Here is a 20,607-nt window from a genome sequence, read left to right on the forward strand (position 1 = left end):
GTGACAGAGGAATTTATGATTTTTATGAAACATAAAGTACAGGGTTATTATTGGGGACTCTTCAAAGATTTTGTGCTGATATACTATGGAAGTGAGGTAGTAATTCCCAAGATTAAATGTTGTGTCGTAAGACACAAGTATAGGTTTTCCTTTAACATGTCTGGTTAATTCTTCAAATATAGTGCCCATTTTTCTGTCACCCATCATTACAAGAACATCAGAGTAAATACTGTAGGACCACACAAAATGTCCCAGGACATCACAGTATTCTAACACGCTATAGATGTCAGCTTGTGATAGACATATCCTCCTCCATAAGCTTTTCTGTTGATTGTGCACTTGTTCAACATCCCTTGGAAGCATATCAGCCATGTCCTCATTGTAGATCTTGCGGTACACCGAAATGGGTTTTCCCTCTCTCTTTTTTTATTCTTTGCAGCAACGATGATGTAGATCTAATGTGCTCCCTCTCTTTGTGTCTTAATCTACTTCCGTGACATTTCGCTCCTTTAGTCTTAAGCGGCCCTCCTTGCAGGGACGGTGCAGGCATTGATTCCCATGCTGCATGTAAGTAGCTGACCTGGAAACCTCTCTTACGTCAGAGGAAGGCGGGAGACATACAGCGCGTGCCGCATACCCCCCCACAAGCAGCTTCCATACCGTACCACGTGTTGAGAAACACTGCCTTAGGCAATCAAGTTTTAAGACTCCCGTACACACAAAAAAAGTTGGAGAAACGGCCTTTACCTGCCCATGACCACTGGATTCCAGAGAAATGTACAGTATATTGGTACTAGACCCCAATATGTGTCACATTAGGCAGTGGCGTACCTAGGGGGGGGGGCGGGGGGGGGCGGGCCGCCCCGGGTACCAGCCCTAAGGGGGTGTTCCCGGCCTTGCCGTTCAGTCCTCCGCCACCCCCGAAGGACCGCTCGCCCCACTGACCTTCCTGCACCATCTGTGAAGCAGCCCGCAGCAGGATCGCGAAGTCAGCGTCAGCATCCCTGCGCTGCTTCCTGCGCCGCGATCCCGCCCCACCCTGAAGGCCTGATGCCCCGACCCACCCCGAAGGACCGCTCGCCCCCCTGGCCTCCCCGCACCACCTATGAACAGCCGCAGCAGGATCGCGAAGTCAGCGTCAGCATCCCTGCGCTGCTTCCTGCGCCGCGATCCCGCCCCTCCTCTGATGTCAGAGGAGGGGCGGGACCGTGGCGCAGGAAGTAGCGCAGGGATCGCTGACGCTGACTTCGCGATCCTGCTGCGGCTGTTCATAGGTGGTGCGGGGAGGCCAGGGGGGCGAGCGGTCCTTCGGGGTGGGTCGGGGCATCAGGCCTTCAGGGTGGGGCGGGCGGGCAGGCAAGCAGGCTTTCAAGGGGGAGGGGGTGACAGGCAGGCAGGCAGGCCTTCAAGGGGGGACAGGCCTTCGGGGGGGGGTGCAGGCCTTCAAGGGGGGCAGGCAGGCCTTCAGGGGGGTGCAGGCCTTCGGGGGGGGGTGTAGGCCTTTGGGGGGGTGCAGACCTTCAAGGGGGTGCAGGCCTTCAAGGGGGGAAAGGCAGGCAGGCCTTCAAGGGGGGGGACAGGCCTACAAGGGGGGGACAGGCCTACAAGGGGGGGGGACAGGCCTTCAAGGGGGGGTGCAGGCCTTCAAGGGGGGTGCAGGCCTTCAAGGGGGAGACAGGCCTTCAAGGGGGGGAAAGGCAGGCAGGCCTTCAAGGGGGGGACAGGCCTTCGGGGGGTGCAGACCTTCAAGGGGGGGACAGGCAGGCAGGCCTTCAAGGGGGGGGACAGGCCTACAAGGGGAAGGGACAGGCCTTCAAGGGGGGGGCAGGCCTTCAAGGTGGGACAGGCAGACCTTTAAGGGGGGACAGGCCTTTGGGGGGGGACCATGATTTAGAAGTACACAGAGGGAAGGGGGTGTTCAAAGAGACATGCATATGCCAAACTTTGGGGGGGGGAAGAAATAATGGGTCTGAAAATAGAGGAGAGGGAGAGAGATGATGGACCATGGGATTTAGGGAGGGAAGGAACAGAAAGGGAGAGAAATTGGACACAAGGGATGGTGTGGAGGAGGGATAGAGATACTGGATAGGAGGGTAATTAGGAAAAGAAATGGAGAGATGGTGGACTCTGGGATGGTGGGGAAGGAGGGAGAGATGCCGGATGAAAGGGTATTTAAGAAAAGGTGGATCTGTGGAGGGAGATGAAAAAAAGGAAAGATACCAGACTTCCTGGGAAGGGAAGGGAAATGGAAAGGGAGGACAGAGTTGGCAGATGGATGGTTAGCATGCAGAAAGAAGGAGACCCTGGCAAGCAAGTTATCAGAAGAAAACCAGAGCCTTGGACCAACAAAATTTGAAATATAACCAGACAACAAAAGGTAGAAAAATTAATTTTATTTTCTGTTTTGTGATTATAACATGTCAGATTTGAAATGTGTATCCTGCCAGAGCTGGTGTTGGACTGCAAACGTGAGCTAGGATTTAACAGAAAGAGGAAAAGTCCTTTTTGTTTCTTTATTTTATTTACACCACAGCGCCAGTGTGGTTAGGAGAAGCCAAAGGGGGTGAAAAAGCTATAAAACCCACCAGGAGTTTTGAAAAAAATCACCCAACTGGGCAGGAAAATCGAATTGAAAAACCAATTCAATAGGGCTGAATCGAATCAAAATTTTTTTTTCCTGTATCTGGCAGCATTAGTTTGCGCTACTGTCTTAGACTTTAGGACCTGGGATTGGGGAGAGATGGCATCCTCAGTACTTTATAATGCAAGTGAAACGAGGATTTGGTCAGACTTTTGAAGGGTCTGCAGAAAAAAAATATTGTATAGGCCGGGGACATGAGACAGCAGGAAATGGGAACTTTTCTTCCTTCTATTTTTGTGAATGGAAAGGCTGAGGATGTCAGAGAGGTCAGTTAAAATATGTGCTTTATAAGAAAATATAATAATGTGTTTTATAAAGTTTATAGCATAGCTGGCCTACCCAGTGAGGTGTTCCTAGTGGTGATGGTGGCAGCGTGTCAATGTGTTGAGAGGAAGAGGTGGTCTGGGAAATTCTGCTGAGCAAACTCCGGGCCCATTTCCACCCCCCAGTTAGTCCACTCCACTCAACTGATTCACACACTGAGTGGGTCTTTGGGTGTTGTTTTGGGATCTCTCCCAGTGGTTTATCTCCTTCTGGTCCAAGGAAGGAAACTTTGTTATCCTTAGCATTGACCTACAGAATATGTTTGTAACAGCGCTGCTTGTGTGGCATTAGGCTATGTAGTGATCGAAAGAAAAAAACAGACCTTTGCACATTTTTGCACTATATGGTGGGTGTATGAGGAGATTCACATTTCCTGCACAGCTAAGTCCATGTGAAGTTACCTTGTGCTGTATTTGACATCTAGCAAGGTCTCTGTTTGAAAGGAAAGATCTAAACTTAAAAATGAAGTGGCCAGAAGTTATGGTAAAAGCAGATAGTGTAGCTGGTTTTAAGAAAGATTTGGACAAATTCCTGGAGGAAAAGTCCATAATCTGTTATTAAGACATGGGGGAAGTGTCTGCTTGCCCTGGATCGGTAGCATGGAATGTTGCTACTCTTTGGGTTTTGACCAGGTATTAGTGTCCTGGATTGGCTACCATGAGAATGGGCTACTGGGCATGATGGACCATTGGTCTGACCCAGTTAGGCTATTCTTATGTTATGTTCTCATCTGTAGGGGCCTTTGTTTTCACTTCTTATTTTAATGTATTTTTTTTCTGGGAACTTATCAGTGTTTTTTATAATGGGAACAAAAATGGAAGAGAATTAATGTGTGTGGAATGGGGGGTAACTAATTTCTTCAGCTAAATAATTCAATCCACTTCAAACAGACATAGGAGAACTTGTGCACCATTCACACACCCTCCAACCAAAAACGTCAAAAGAAAAAAACTGTTCGACAACCTCCTAGCCATTCGAGCTGCAACACTCGACCCCCAACTCTACAACCAATTGATATCAACCACAGACTGCAAAACCTTCAAAAAGAAATAAAAACCCTTCTATTCAAAAAACACATAAAACCGAACTAACACAATCAGAACTGTCCCAAGCATCACCTGCAACTACTCCATATGTACTTCTAATGTCATGGCAATTTAGACATAATTTATGTTATGTTATGTTTGGAATAATGGTTACATATATGAGGTTCAATAAAAGAAAATTTTCACTGCCTGTTTCTATTCTGACCATTTATTCCATTTCATGGTTATTGCAAAAAAAAAAATAAAAAAAAAATTTTTTTACATGGGGGGGGGGGGGTGTCAAAAAATGATGGGCCCCGGGTGCCACATACCCTAGGTACGCCACTGACATTAGGATAAAAACTTGTATTGGGAAAACAAATTGTAACCTGGAAACTCTATATTCGTTTCTACCAGATCCCTACTTTGTATCTGTAATTGTCAAAATTGTAACCTGTCAACTATAGGATAGCAAACGAATTAATTAATTAAATAAACATACAAAACACGTGCATGGCCATGGCCACCTTAAAACGTCTCGCGCTAGCAGCAACGAATGCTTTCATACCGAACTGAACACAGCGCTGCTTCTGGGTTGCCTCATACGTCATAAACAAGCTCAGAGGCACTGGAAAACTACATTAAGAAGGCGGGGGCTCGGTGGATTCGGCAGGCCAATTATACTTGGGGCGCGCCGCTAGGAACAGGCTGTGTGAGAGCATATGCGCCGGAAACGTTTCCTGTGGTCGCAGCTGCAGGAGGTGGGTGGAGTTGAAGGGGTGAATTGTGTTTTGGAGCTGTGCGGCTTGTCGCGTGCTGGCAGGGGCTGGGGAATGGAGGTTGCTCCAGGTGTTTCTCGAGACGAGGTGGATGCGGAGGAGGCTGTAAGGCAGCAGCAGCGCACAGAGTTTGCCTCTATTGCGGGCTGCGATCTGGCTGTAGCTCAGAGTTACTTGGCCGAAAACAGCTGGGAGATGGAAGTATGGCTGTCCATTCGGACTTGTTTTCTTTTATGCTAATGTATTTGTGCGTGATTTTCCTAAGTCTGATGGAAGCTTAATTAGAAATTAAAGTTATATTTTTATTTTCTTACAAGTTTGAAATACTATAGATTTTGTGCAAAAGTTTGCATTTCAGAAACTTGGAAAGAAAAAAAGTATAGAATGTAACGCCTTGCTTCAGATGGTGTAAGTGGCTGCCTACCATAACTGTCCGAAGTTCATACATTTGTTAGGTGGGACCAGGATTTCACTGGGAGCCTGAACAAGCTCTGCATCCACAATGATGGAGGACCACACAGAATCACTGGTTCTTTTGCTGAGAAACCAGAACCTTCAGTTGATGAGGGTATGACTTAATAGATGGCCAGCTATCAGTGGTGTAGCGAGGGTGAGAGGCATCCGGGGCAGTGGTGCCCCTCCCCTGCCTTCTTCGCTCCACTCCATCCTCTCCTTCCCCACCCCCTCCTGCCGCATGTGCCCCTTCCCTTCCCCCATACCTCTTTAACATTTCCGGTGCGAACAGCAACCCCAACCTGCTGATAGCGCCAGCATTGGCTCTTCTTCTAACATCATGTCTACTACCGGGGGGGGGGGGCACGGGGAGATGGATGGGTGCTGCCGGCACCCCACCCCCTTTACTATGCCACTGCCAACTATATGCAATAGCTTTTCTCCTCTTTTCCAGTCATGGACCAAAACACAGATTCTCCTCTTTGGATTGCAAAGCTCTGTACACTTACTGGTATAGTTAAGCAGATGTTGGCTATTATCAAGATTTAATCAGTTGGTAATACTTAAAGGCTCCTTGGTACCTAAAAGACAGACACAGTGGCTCTACAATGATGATATCAGATATTACAGTATTTTTTTATTCCTTCTTCATGTGCTGGTTACAGTACTACTACTATTAATTATTTCTAGAGTGTTACCAGATGTACGCAGCGCTGTACAGAGTCATGAAGGAGACAGTCCCTGCTCAAATGAGCTCACAATCTAATCAATTAAGACAGACAAACAGGATGCCAGGTTACAGTTAGGGAATAGTTAAACTGCTGGCTAGGGTGATGAGCAGAGGGAGATGGTTACGCATTGAAGGCAATCTCAAAATAGTATGCCTGGATGTTGCTACAATTACTCTATAGGGGTTAGAAACTTCCCTATACCTAGATTTACCAGATTTCATGAAGTAAAAACCCAGACATGTGGCCCCACCACCAGCAATGCCCTGTCCCATTCCATCCCAGCACCGCCCCTACACAAACCTCCTCTTAATCTCGCGGCTATGTCTGGGAGGAACTCTGAACATGCATGGATGCAGTGCAATGATGTCGCATGCATGCGTGGTTCTACCCTAGCACCGCCCCCACACAAACCTCCTCTTAAACTCATCGCAAATATTCTTCAAAACATCATGCATCCTGCACCATATAATCCACCGAAACTCGGCCACTCCTCTCACCCAACTATTCTCAACGACCTGGTCTACTTCCAGGAGACTCATAAACAGAATATAGTTGAATCTACCTTCCATGAAAAATTTCCATTACAGACGTTTGTTCCATTCTATGGTTACATTCATAGGAGTAAAAACATGGAATAACTTGCCAGAAATGATCAGAAAAGAAACTACCGTATTTTCACTCATATACCGCGCACCCGTGTAAAACGCGCACACGGGTATAGCGCGCGGGAAACTGTAATTTATGTAAAGAAATTTTTATATACCGCGCACACCCCTATACCGCGCATGCCGCCCCGACTCTTCCGTCGCTGCCCGACACTCCTTTAGCCCGCCCCGACTCTCCTCTGGCCAGCCCGACTCTCCTTTAGCCCGCCCCGACTCTCCTCTGGCCAGTCCGACTCTCCTTTAGCCCGCCCCGACTCTCCTCTGGCCAGCCCAACCCTACTTTAGCCCGCCCCGACTCTCCTCTCCCCCTTGAAGTCCTGTCCCCCCTTGAAGTCCTGTCAAAACCCTGAAAGCCTGATGCCCCCCCCCCCCCGACGTCCAATTCACCCCCCGCTGGACCGCTCGCACCCCCACCCCGAAGGACCGCTCGCGCTCGAACACGCACCCGCACCCCCACCCCGAAGGACCGCTCGCACCCTCACAGCCTCCCCCCCATCATGTAGAAGCTGCCTACTGTCGTCCTGCTGCTTCCTCTGCCGGCGATCCTGCCCCCTTCTCTTAGCCCTGCGTCTACGCTGATTCCTCTTCTGGCGGTCCTGCCCTTTCTTTGAGTTGTGCATGGAGACTCTGTGCTCGATCATTGCCTCAGTAGCTCCCAGGGAATATCTGGCCTCCCTGGATCTGATAGAGGCGTACTTGCATATTCCTGTCTTTTTGGAGCACAGAAGATTTCTCCACTTCCATGTCCTAGCGAGAATTTCCAATTCTTGGCACTTCCCTTTAAGTTGGCAACATGCCTCGTACCTTTACCATGCCTTTAACTTCTGGTCTGTTAACTAATTTGTTAATTTTATGGTGATTTTTCTCATCTTTACAAAGACATATTACACCATGTCATTTTCTCATTAACTGCATATTGCCATGTTTCATATTGCATACTTTCATAGCTTTTTGTCTTAATAAGCTGTCAGAGCCATGGCATATGCAAGTACAAATGTAAACAAAAAGATATGTTAACACTCTAACACATTATTGTTCTGTTTGTCAAGTTTGTGATGATTATTTTTATTGTGAATGTTTGGTTGTATCCAACTGAGATCATTGGATATTGCAGGCTATAAATTTGTAATAAATTAAGCCTAAATTAGTTGAGCATAGCAGTCATGTTTCTGTTATAACAAATAACAGATCACTGATAGTTCACAGTAAATGGGAGGCAAAGACCTTGGAACTGTGTACAGTCGGTACACATATAAGCAAATCTACCTTTGGAGTTGACTTACAAAAGTTGCCAAAGAAGCACTCACAAAAACAGGTTTTTAGCTGCCTGCCTCCAGAGTTCTCTTGCAAAAGTAACAAAAAAAAGCACTGGCAAAACCAGTTGGTTTTTTTTGGGGCTGCCTTCTGCCTGCCTCTGGAGATCTCTTGCAAAAGTTACCAAAATGCACTCACTAGGAATCGAGAATTCTGTGTTATACCGCATAAAAACCCAGCATCTTTGCGAAGCATGTTGTCGCACATAATCCAGAGCTGCACGTACAAGTGATGTTTCACTGTACTTAGTAAATGAATTGTTTGTAAAGAAGGATCTTGTAACTGAAATACCAATCTGTGATTATTTACAACTTTGTTTTGTTTTACTGATCATGAAGTGGAATAGCTAGAAGAGGCTGAGAACCAGGGAAGTCGGGATTAAAATCTCGTACTAATTCTGTTTGTCCTTTGAACAGTCGCGTCATCCTTCATTACCTTGAGTTTAGTCTGGCTGAAAATATTACTGAAATAATAACATAGCTAATTAATGGCCTCTTTTACGAAGCCGAGCAGCACGGGCTGCTGTGGTAACTGCCCCAAAGCCCATAGTAATTTAAAGGGCTTATACAGCATGGCATTTGCTATCGCAGCTACATAACTGAGGGGGTAAGTTGTGTATAATAACCTCTTATATGTAATATTGTTTTTGTTTTTCAGAGGGCACTGAACTCCTTTTTTGAGTCTCCAATTCAAGGCATCTCTTCCCAGCATAATCATCTCGCCAGCTTGGACACAGTAATGTCTGCATCTGAAACTTGGCAAGTCATTTCCTTCTTTTTTTTTGTGGGGGGTGGGGGAAGACTCATTCATAGTAAGAGATTCACAGACATGAAAGAGATTGGCTGATCCTTTGGCACAAACATTACATAATAGGGTGCCTAGGGCTCCATATTTATAAATTGCATCCATGATCAGTTAAGTCTTGGTGCTCAGACTTGGTGATGGAAGGACACGTCGTTAGTTTAGCAGTGCCTGTAAGCCACTTAGCAGTGAAGATGACATGCCTAAGATCAAGTCCCTTTGGAAGCCAGTAGTAGAATTTTTTTTTTTTTTTTAAGATTCAATAAAAGCTTTTCATGACTTGGCTGTGTTTTATTAATTTATTTTAAAACTTTGCTTATAACCCAGTTGGATAGGCTGTGTCAGGGGCTTGCAATACTGAAAAAAATAAATAACACAAGTGAACACATTTCTTAGGAGTAGCACTCATGCTCTGGAATTTACTCCCAGAGGGGTTATGTCTAACTCAGCCCTGCACAACATGTGGCCCGATACAGCTCTCACTGCAGCCCACGCCAGGCCCTCCGGCGAGTGTTTAGTTTCTGGCTGGCTCCTTATCTGCAGTCGTTTTCCCATTCAAAGCTGCTTGTGCGATCCGCGCCTTCGTTGGAAGCCTCTCTCATATGCAACATTTCTGTGGATGCAGGATTGCTACAAGAAGAGCATTCCAGTAGACTCTGTGATGATAAGAGGAAAGGCAAAGTCTTTGTATGATAACTTGAAGAGCAGGGAAGGTGGATTGTCACAATCCATCGACTTTCTGGCCAGTAAAGGATGGTTTGATAAATTCCGGCACAGGTATGGCCTGCATAATGTGAGAGTGACAGGAGAAGCAGCAGTGGCATTGCTTTACAGCTACCAGTGGCAATCTCATTTTTTGTATAGTTTTTAATTTTGTCTCATTTCCTTTTGTATTGCTATGAAGTGAATTGCTAATATTGTTGTTTTCATTGCTATCTTTACTACCATCTTTTGCTGGGGTGGCCACTGAAAGCGACATAAGAACAGCCTTACTGGGTCAGACCAATGGCCCATGAAGCCCAGTAGCCCGTTCTCACGGTGGCCAATCCAGGTCACTAATACCTGGCAAAAACCCAAGGAATAGCAATATTCCATGCTACCGATCCAGGGCAAGCAGTGACTTCCCCCATGTCTTTCTCAATAATGGACTATGGACTTTTCCTCCAGGAACTTATCCAAACCTTTCTTAAAACTAGCTACGCTTTCCGCTCTTACCACATCCTCTGGCAGCGCGTTCCAGAGCTTAATATTCTCTGAGTGAAAATAATTTCCTCCTATTGGTTTTAAAAGTATTCCCTATAACTTTATCGAGTGTCCCCTAGTCTTTGTAATTTTTGACGGAGTGAAAAATCGATCCACTTGTATCTGTTCTACTCCACTCGGGATTTTGTAGACTTCAATCCCCTTAGCCGTCTCTTCCAAGCTGAAGAGCCCTAACTATTTTAGTCTTTCCTCATACGAGAGGAGTTCCATCCCCTTTGTCATCTTGGTTGCTCTTCTTTGAATCTTTTCTAGCGCCACTATATCTTTCATGAGATAAGGAGACAAGAATAGAACACAATATTCCAGATGAGGTTGCACCATGGAGTGATACAGGGCCATTATTACAATCTTAGTCTTGTTAACCATCCTTTTTTAATAATTCCTAGCATCCTGTTTGCTTTTTTGGCTGCCGCTGCACATTGGGCGGAAGGTTTCATTGCATTGCCTACTATGACACCCAGATCCTTTTCTTGGGTGCTAATCCCCAAGGTGGATCCTAGCATCCGGTAACTGTGATTCAGATTATTCTTCCCAATGTACATCACTTTGCATTTGTCCACATTAAATTTCATCTGCCGTTTGGACGCCCAGTCTTCCAATTTCCTAAGGTCCGTCTACAATTTTTCACAGTCCGCATGCGTTTTAACAACTTTGAACAGTTTAGTGTCATCTGCAAATTTAATCACCTCACTCATCGTTCCAATTTCCAGATCATTTATAAATAAGTTAAATAGCACCGGTCCCAATACAGACTCCTGCGGCACTCCACTGTTTATTCTCCTCCATTGAGAAAAATGACCATTTAACCCTACCCTCTGTTTTCTATCCGATAACCAATTCCTAATCCACAACTGAACTTTGCCACCTATCCCATGACACTTTAATTTTCTCAGGAGCCTCTTGTGAGGAACTTTATCAAAAGCTTTCTGAAAATCTAGATACACTATATCAACCGGCTCTCCTTTATCCTGTTTATTCACACCTTCAAACAACATCAACCGGCTAACCTTTATCCACATGTTTATTCACACCTTCAAGGAAGTCAAGCAAATTGGTGAGGCAAGATCTCCCTCAGCTGAACCCATACTGACTCTGTCTCATTAAATCATGTTTGTCTACATGTTCCACAATTTTATTTTTTATAATTGTTTCTACCATTTTACCTGGCACTGAAGTGAGGCTTGCCTGTCTGTAATTTCCCGGATCTCCCCTGGAGCCCTTTTTAAAAATCGGTGTAACATTGGCCACCCTCCAATCTTCAGGTATTACAGACAATTTTAACGACAGGTTACAGATCACTAACAGCAGGTCAGCAATTTTATGTTTGAGTTCTTTTAGTACCCTGGGATATATACCATCTGGTCCTGGCGATTTATAACATTTTTGGCTTAGTACATCTTCTTAATTCACTGAGATTTCTTTCAGTTCCCCCGCATCATCACCCTTGAAAAACATTTCCAGTTCAGGTAGATCTCTTACATACATACATATGTCACCTCTACCTTCTAGAAACATATTGCCTGAATTTCTCAGCTAGGATGCTTTTCCTGCCATAGTAAGGTTTTCAGTTCTTTCCTGAATGTTTTGTAGTTAGGCGTTATGGTCAGCAGCTTTGAGAGGTGGCAGTCTATTCTCGCTGCTCTGGTGGCTAGTAGTCCTTCATTTTTTATTTATTTTTTTTCCTTTGCATGCCTTTGATTGGGGGTGGGTAAAGTGTGCTTGAGTTCTCCTTGGTCTGGCTATGTTTTTCCTGATTAGACGGTTGTTCAGATAGTCTGATCCATTTCCATTTAGGGCTTTGAATAGGGTGCAGTAGAATTTATGTTGTATGCGTGCTTATACTGGGAGCCAGTGTGAGTCTTGGAAAGCTGAGGTAATGTGGTTGTAATATTTCAGTGAGTACAGCTGTATTTTGGACTGTTTGTAATTGTTTTAGTATGTTGGCGGGGCATGACAGGTAACTTATAAGTTTCATGTCACATGTAAGTTCCACATCATAAACATGTATAAGAAGTAAGCAGGCAGAAATCTTTTTAAAGTGATCTTCCAGTGGAATTCAGAGCCAGGTTGCTTCAGGAGCTTCCTAGATCCCAATATGTGTGCCTCTCTCTTGGTTTGTTTTAAATGAAGCAGTAAAAAGTGGAAACAATCTTTAAAAAGGGATCCCATCTTTAAAAGGGATCCCATCTTTAAAAAGGGTTCAAGAGGTGACCCGGGAAACTACAGACCGGTGAGTCTGACCTCGGTTCCCGGAAAAATGGCGGAAGCACTGATAAAAGAAAACATCGATGATCACTTGGAAAGAAACAAACTTCTGATAACCAGCCAACATGGTTTCTGCAGGGGGAGATCGTGCCTAACCAACTTACTACACTTCTTCGAAGGAATTAACAAACAGATGGACAGAGGTGACCCCATAGACATCATATACCTTGATTTCCAAAAAGCCTTTGACAAGGTGCCCCATGAACGATTACTCCGGAAACTGAAGAACCATGGGGTGGACGGAGACGTACATAGATGGATCAGAAACTGGTTGGCAGGTAGGAAACAAAGGGTAGGGTTGAAGGGACACTACTCTGACTGGAGGAGGGTCACGAGTGGTGTTCCGCAGGGCCGCTGTTATTTAATATATTCATAAATGATCTAGAAACAGGGACGAAGTGTGAGATAATAAAATTTGCAGATGACACCAAACTATTTAGGGAAGCTCGGACTAAAGAGGACTGTGAGGAATTGCAAAGGGACTTGAACAAACTAGGAGAATGGGCGACAAAATGGCAAATGAAGTTCAACGTTGAGAAATGTAAAGTATTGCATGTGGGAAGCAGAAACCCGAGGTACAACTATACGATGGGAGGGATGTTATTGAATGAGAGTACCCAAGAGAGGGACTTGGGGGTAAGGGTAGACAGGTCAATGAAGCCGACTGCACAGTGCGCAGCGGCCGCTAAGAGAGCGAATAGAATGCTAGGTATAATCAAGAAGGGTATTACAGCCAGGACGAAAGAAGTTATCCTGCCGCTGTATCGGGCGATGGTGCGCCCACACTGTGTCCAGTTTTGGTCGCCATACCTTAAGAAGGACATGGCGTTACTCGAGAGAGTTCAGAGAAGAGCGACACGTCTGATAAAAGGGATGGAAAACCTTTCATACGCTGAGAAACTGGGTCTCTTTTCCCTGGAGAAGAGGAGACTTAGAGGGGACATGATAGAGACTTATAAGATCATGAGGGGCATAGAGAGAGTAGAGAGGGACAGATTCTTCAAACTTTCAAAAAATAAAAGAACAAGAGGCCATTCGGAAAAGTTGAAAGGGGACAGATTCAATACAAATGCCAGGAAGTTCTTCTTTACCCAACGTGTGGTGGACACTTGGAATGCGTTTCCAGAGGACGTTATAGGGCAGAATACAGTACTGGGATTTAAGAGAGGATTGGACATTTTCCTGCTGGAAAAGGGAATAGAAGGGTATAAATAAAGGATTACTGCTCAGGTCCTGGACCTGTTGGGCCGCCGCGTGAGCGGACTGCTGGGCAAGATGGACCTCAGGTCTGACCCAGCAGAGGCATTGCTTATGTTCTTATGTTCAAAGCTTTACTGCCTTGTTTAATCCAGTTGTTCACATGTTTGCTTTTCAGCATTGACTTGACAGATGACAATTTAGCAGTTGTCAGCCTCAGTGCTACCGGCAATACCACAGAGAGCGTGCAGCACGAAGATGACAGTACATTCTCTTTCCTGACCTGGAACATTGATGGCCTAGACTTGGAAAATCTACAGGAGAGAGCCAGAGGCATGTGTTCCTACCTGGCTTTGTGAGTATTTTCACAACATTTGCTTCATATTTTGTGGTTCTTTTGCAGAACCAATTCTTAGTATAATTGATCCGGTTGTCTGGGTCTTGCTGTGTCTGAGTAAGTGGAACAGACGTTTCAGCCATTGTGCTCTGGCTTTCTTTAGCATATGTTGAGAGGTCTGCAGTTTTGTCTTTATATAGTGGGTTCTCAAACATGATCAATTGGGGGTTTGAGGGGAGTGGTTTTCTCAGTAATGTAGGAAATTTCAATGGGATTCTCAGTAATTGAACATTGAGCCACCCTGGTAGCAAATGCTAACCAGTCATCCCTGATTTTAAAACACCAATTAGAATAAAGTGGTAGCAGTGCCTAGAGAGATGTCATGCCAACTTCTATAAGGCGATGTATTATTGGGAGTATGAAAACCACACTCATTTATTTGTTGTATGCACAGTTTGCAAATTCATACTGCAAGTAGTAAAGCCCAGATACGAGGGGCCACTGAAAAGTTCTCGGCCCAACCAAGAATTATGTGGAGCCATGAAACTTACAAGTTAGTCAAACCTCGGTTTGTGAGTAACGCGGTTTGCGAGTGTTTTGCAAGACGAGTAAAACATTTCCGCAAATCTTGCCTCGCAAACCGAGTGCCGTCCTGATACATGAGCTAATTAAGCTGGCCGCTGTCCCAATAATGCTTTTGTCACGTGTAAGCACGCATAACGTCGATTGATGTACATGCTTACACGTGACGCATGTGTTATCAGGATGGCAGCCGACTCCCCTCCCCTCGCACCTCTTGCTCCTCTGCCGCTGAGATCAATGGGCCGCTGATCTGCAGAGAGAGAGAGAGACTTCCCTGAAGAGCCTGTCTTTACCCACTGCGGCTGCTACCAAGGACAGCTCGGGAGGCGCTCCCCGGAGCAGAAGAGTCCTTTAGCTGGATCTGGGTGGCAGGTCAGGGAAGACACTGCCCCGCATTCTGAGAAAATGCTGCAGAGTCTGGCTCTTTGCTGCCCTGGGGCTTCGGGCATAGAGTCCGGGGTAGGGGGGGGGGAGACCTGGGAGCCGTCACTCCTGACTCGCATGCTGCACATTCCTGAGAGCCGCCGGGAGCTGAGAGCCCAGCAATGGGACCTGCGCCGGCATCGCTCTGAAGCAGGAGGACAGCTGTACAGGCACCCGGGCATCATCTAGGCATCCAGGCAAGAATTTCTTTCGATAGTTTATTTTTCTTTAATATTTTTTTTGGGATTATCAAAATGTTTTGGTAACAGTATTTTCTCTTCCCTCGCTGATCAAGATACACTCCTGACGTGGTATTCTTGCAGGAGCTTATTGTACCATACTACAACTATCTGAAGAAGAGAGCAGTTACCTACACTATCATTGCAGGTACAGATGAGAATTTTGTGTAAGATGTCACAAAACAGAAAATAATTGAGAAACTTGAAAGACACTCATTCTGTTTTCTCATTCACTTCCTTATATTTTTGCCTTCCTCCTCCTATTCCTGGTGATTCTGCAGAGCACACAGTCTTCCTCAGTTCACAGAAGAGCCTGGGCCATTCAATACTATTGAATGTCTGAGCTGGCTTCCCCCCCCCCCCCTCCCTCCCAAGTCTGTAAACACACTTCGAAAGTAATGGGACAGTTTTTTCAGCATAAAAAGAAAGAAACAAACAAACAAAAAAATGACAGTGCACCTGTATGTTTGAGAGTAGAAGGAACCAGAGAACATCAGTAGCTTCAGAGAATCTCCTTGCTCCTCCCCCATTGTTTCTGTACTTGCTGGTATGGGGAAACTCAGATTATTCCCCCTTTTGCACCAACATAAGTGGGAGCTATTTTAAAAGCACTGATGGTAGCAGTGTCACTGTTAGACTGTCAAAGGGACATGTTTATTGACACTAAGGAAGTATAGAGAGGCTAAGTGGATTTGGAGGTTCTCTCCTGTTTCTGTTGCTTAATTCAAGATTTGGACCATATACAGTACATCTGCTATCTGTGGATCAAAAGAAAAGAAAGGCCAGGCCTTGTCTCTTAGCTTCTGTATTTAACTAACAGTTGCTTGAATTTCTTTTAAAGGATATACAATGCCATCAAATAAAATGGTTGAATTTCAGAAAACAGGGACTTGGCAGAGATGCTATTGTCCTGAGTAAATTTTTGATATTTTGCTTATTTAATTATTGGAGCAGTTAGACTTTAGTAATGTAGGATGGAAAAACAGTTTTCTGTGATTCTGGGACAGGAATGAAATTGTGGCAGCAGCCCTGGGCATGGAATAGTTGCAGATGGGGACAGTAATTGGTATGGAGAATTAGGAAGTAGGGCTCAATTTGCAGAAACAGAGCTTTTATAAAGCAAGACTGACCCTGAATTAAGTTAACGGAGCTACTGGTTTATTGTGAAGGCATGAGTATTAGTCACTGGTTAAGGGTCTCTGTTTTTTGTGCTGGTGCAGTTAATGCCATAAGAGAATTTTAGATAGCCCACTGAATGTATGGACTGTTTGGGAACAGATTCATTTCAATATTACTATGGTCTCTATAATATTGTAGTATGTATACAACACCGAGCAGATAGCTGTGTTGTGGAGGAAAAGAGATGCAGAGTGGAATAGAGGAAAAGACACACACCATATAATCTCTATTGATTGTGAAAGCAGTTCATTATGGCTCTGCATGTTCAGCTTATCAATTAGTTGGTTCAGCTGACAGGCGTCACACAAACTCATTACCAAGACTTATTTCACAGGGTATTTATTCCACACTGATTTGAGACTGAAGAGGAGCAGGAAGAGATCAAAGATCATTCTGGCACAGTAGAGGTTTTTCCACAGTGCTTTAAAATATTTTAAAATGTAAAGGACAAAATTCCTATGAATGGAAGCATAGGCCACAATTACAATTATCATAGCTAAGAAAATAAGACAAAATGGGCAGCAGTGGAATAATGAAGGCAGGGTGGCGAGAAACCTCAGCTTAAAATGGTGCATTTCTTAATTTTCAAGTAACAAATTTAAAAAAAAAAAAAAATTAAAACTGCAAATATTTGGGGGAGTGTTGATGTTATCATTCAAAATGGCTGGCTGAAGGCATAACTTGGCATGCCTCAAAGCAATAAATATCAATTTCTGCAGTCTGCAGCGGTTGCACTTGCTACCAGCCTCACCAGAAGTTTGCCTTAGTTTCCTGTCCTGATCGGTAGTTGTGATGGCTCAATCAGGCTGACGGACATTGAAAGATTATGTGTTTCAGCTTCACAGCAGGGACACATCTAAAATAGTGGACAAGCTTACCTGTGTAGGCCCTGATTCAGCTGCCCCAGCCCAAGAGCCTGGAGAGAATACTGCGACCCGACCCCCAGAGGCACTGTTAGAGGAGAGGGAGATTTTGCAAGAAATGAAAGTGGATATTAAATCTGTGCATTATGAGCTCTCAGCACTTGCCTCACACTTCTAGAGGGAAATCGTAGACCTGGGGTATTGCGTTGATGAGGCAGAAGGCCATCTAGAGGAATACCAGGAGGCGATCTCGCGCATGGAGATGGCTTAGAAAGAAACTCAGGACACTCAGTTGTATATTCCAACCTGTGGATCTGGGGCCTTCCTGAACTTGCAGAGTTTATAGATTGTGAAAAAGTTGTGATGTTCTCAGACAGGACTTCTCCATAGTCTCTGGAGGATATTTGCCTCAAGCAGGCACACTGGGCCTTGGCAGTACTTCAAGCTGGTACATGCTGTTAAATTCCCTCCCTCCTGCGGCGCACGCCGATTACGCATAAGGACCTTAGTGTATTTCGCCACATTTTACTAAGGCGTTAGACACAAACCTTCAATCTTAGATTGTTTAACCTGGCTCCACTGTTTGTTTTATTGAGTACCGTTTATTTTTCTCAAAATACTTACCTTCTGGTTTGTACGTAAGTCTTTGATTTTACCTTGTCAGTTAATGAATATTTTATCTGTAAGTTTGTATTTTATCTGTAAGTTTACATTTTATCTGTAAGTGTTCTATTTTACTTGTGTTTAGTTACTACTGGCTTTTATCAATGCCATTTCTTTTAAATTTATTTAATTTTTCAAGTTTTATTGTTTATCTTTTATCACCTTTATTTCAGTAGGATTTCAATATTAATCTTATTGTTTTGTCTTTCATTCCCTCAGTCTCTCCCCTCCATTTTGAATCGCCGCCGCAAAGCGGCGGCCCGCTGGACACGCCTCCATCTCAGCTGGTACATGCTGTTAAATTCCCTCCCTCCTGCTCCTTATTGCGCTCCTTTGTGCGCAACTTTGCGGGCAACTTTATGAGTCGTTTAGTCTGTTTATCTTTTTTTATCTAGTACTTTTTTTTTTCTTTAATTTAAATAAACATTCCACTTTCATTAAAATTAAATCTAAATCTTCCATCTATTTAATTATAGTTTGGTCTTTGACCAATCATTTATCCATGGACCCTAATCCATCTCATATTCCTGTTCAATGGGGTCACAGACCTCCACCAATTGACTCCTCATCTATTTCGAATCCTACTAACTTGATTAACCTTGCTCCAGTTAATTCTTTTCAGTTGTCAAATATATTTTCACCCAAATGCACAATTCCAGCAATATCAAAGTTCTTAAAAATAGGTTTAATTAATGTCAGATCACTACGCACTAAACATCACATTATTAAAGATCTCATAACCAACCAATCATTTGATCTTTGTTGCATTGTAGAAACCTGGCTCATGGAAGGTGATGAAGCTTACCTCTCTTATGCTTCTCCCCCTAATTACAACTTTTGTTTTAATCATCGCATAGGTAAAAAGGGTGGAGGCCTTGCTATCATTTATAAATCCGATTTATCCTTAATAGTTGAAAGCGCCCAAGTCTTAGGTACCATTGAATACATCCAATTAAAACTTAATTCAAAGCCAAACATTAAGCTACTTCTATTATACAACCCTCCACCAATTAATCCGTCTACATTCTCTCAGTTATTATCAATTGTTTCAAACTTTGTCACAACCTCTCCTTTTCCTATTCTTCTTGGAGACTTTAATCTCCACTTTGATGATAAATCTAACCCTTACACCTCCGAATTTCTTGTTCACACAAATGATCTCAATCTTATACCATTAAAAATTGCCCCAACACATATAAAAGGACATACTCTAGATATGATTTTTGTCCCAGGGGATATATTTGATAACTTTTCCGATCTCGACATTTCCAAAGTTCCCTGGTCTGATCACAGTCTTATTCAATCAACAGTAGAAATTCAACCTTCTCAAGATCCACTTAGGTCCCCCAAAGTCATTAAAGTAAGAGATTTCCAAAATATCGATGACTCGCTTATCCCTTCACCATTACTTGACCTTGAAAACTTTAAATCCCTATCTATAAATGACCAACTACTGACATGGAATAACACTTGTCAATCTCTTTTAGACAAAATAGCTCCAATAACAACTCAAATAATTTCTCCAAAAAAACAAAAAAAACCCTGGTTTAACTCTTCTCTTGCTTTACTAAAACGACAGTTACGATCGGCTGAACGTAAATGGCGCTCCAAACCTACACCATACAATCTGGACAATTACAAAAAACATTCTCAATATTATCGCCAAATGATCAACGACACTAAAAAGAAATTTTATAAGAAAAAAAATTCTATGACCAAGAATTCCTCATCTCTTTTCAAAATGTTAAAACAACTAACTATCTTTAAATACAAACCAGATATTGCTACAGAAGACTCTCCCACTGCCAACTGTTTAGCAAATTTTTTCTACACAAAAATTACATCAATTAGAGCAAATATATCTAACAACTCCTCTACTAACCCAGACGAAGATCAAATTAACTACACATCATTACAAGCTACTTGTTCTAGCTTTACCCTTCCAACTTTAACTGAATTAAAACAGTTATTTCAAGCTATAAAACTTAAAGGTTCTAAAACTGACTCATTTCCTCCTTTTCTTCTAAAACGCTATTTTTCAATTTTCGGTCCAGTCATTCTTCAAATTATTCACAAAAGTCTGTCTACATCATCAATCCCAACAGATTGGAAACACTCTGCTCTTCTTCCAATTATTAAGGATTCCAAAACTAGTCTCCGTGATTGTGCAAATTATCGTCCAATAGCAAGTCTTCCATTTCTAGCAAAAATTACTGAAAAGATAGTATTTCAACAATTATCAGATTTCGTAGATAAAACTCAGGTCTTACATCCCAACCAGGCAGGATTTCGTAAGAATCATTCAACAGAACATTCCTTATTAGGTCTTGTCACAACTATCCACTACTATTTGGATCAACATAAACCTGTGGTTCTCATTTCCTTAGATTTAGCGGCAGCCTTTGACACAATTGATCATCATCTATTACTCCACCGCCTTTCTTCCATTGGTATAAAAGATCATGTATTAGAATGGTTTCGTTCTTATTTCACAGATAGATCTTCTTCTGTGTATTTTAACAACTCTATTTCAAAAACATATCATACTAATTATGGAATACCACAAGGGTCCATATTGTCACCTCTACTGTTTAACATCTATTTGGCCCCTCTTTTAACCCTATGTCAATCCATAGGATTCACTGTGTACGCCTATGCTGATGATTTCCAACTTTTGCACCCCATTGATCCCTCTAGTTCCCAGGACATATCCGAAATCAACCATAAACTGGCTAAAATCCATAAGTGGTTGAATATTAATCAACTTTCTTTAAGTATCAATAAATCCACAACTGTGCTTTTCTCAGGGAAAGAAGGCGTTCAACTCATTAATCCAATCATAATCGATAACAAACCTCTTAAT

At 43.5% G+C, this 20,607-nt stretch overlaps 1 protein-coding gene across 2 annotated transcripts in view; it reads left to right on the top strand.

Moving 5' to 3' along the window:
- The first annotated feature begins 4,536 nt into the window (after nt 1-4,536).
- Nucleotides 4,537-20,607, top strand: part of TDP2 (tyrosyl-DNA phosphodiesterase 2) — a 33,038-nt gene continuing 16,967 nt past the window's right edge. The window contains exons 1-4 of one of the 2 annotated variants that reach the window (XM_033934856.1): nt 4,537-4,751; nt 8,590-8,690; nt 13,637-13,813; nt 15,096-15,187. In XM_033934856.1, the coding sequence (XP_033790747.1) occupies nt 4,713-4,751; nt 8,590-8,690; nt 13,637-13,813; nt 15,096-15,187 (409 nt within the window). In that variant the 5' untranslated portion in view covers nt 4,537-4,712. The other variant, XM_033934855.1, reaches the window with a different exon arrangement.

The sequence above is a fragment of the Geotrypetes seraphini genome, chromosome 2 (assembly GCF_902459505.1).
Source record: "Geotrypetes seraphini chromosome 2, aGeoSer1.1, whole genome shotgun sequence".
Lineage (NCBI taxonomy): Eukaryota > Metazoa > Chordata > Amphibia > Gymnophiona > Dermophiidae > Geotrypetes > Geotrypetes seraphini.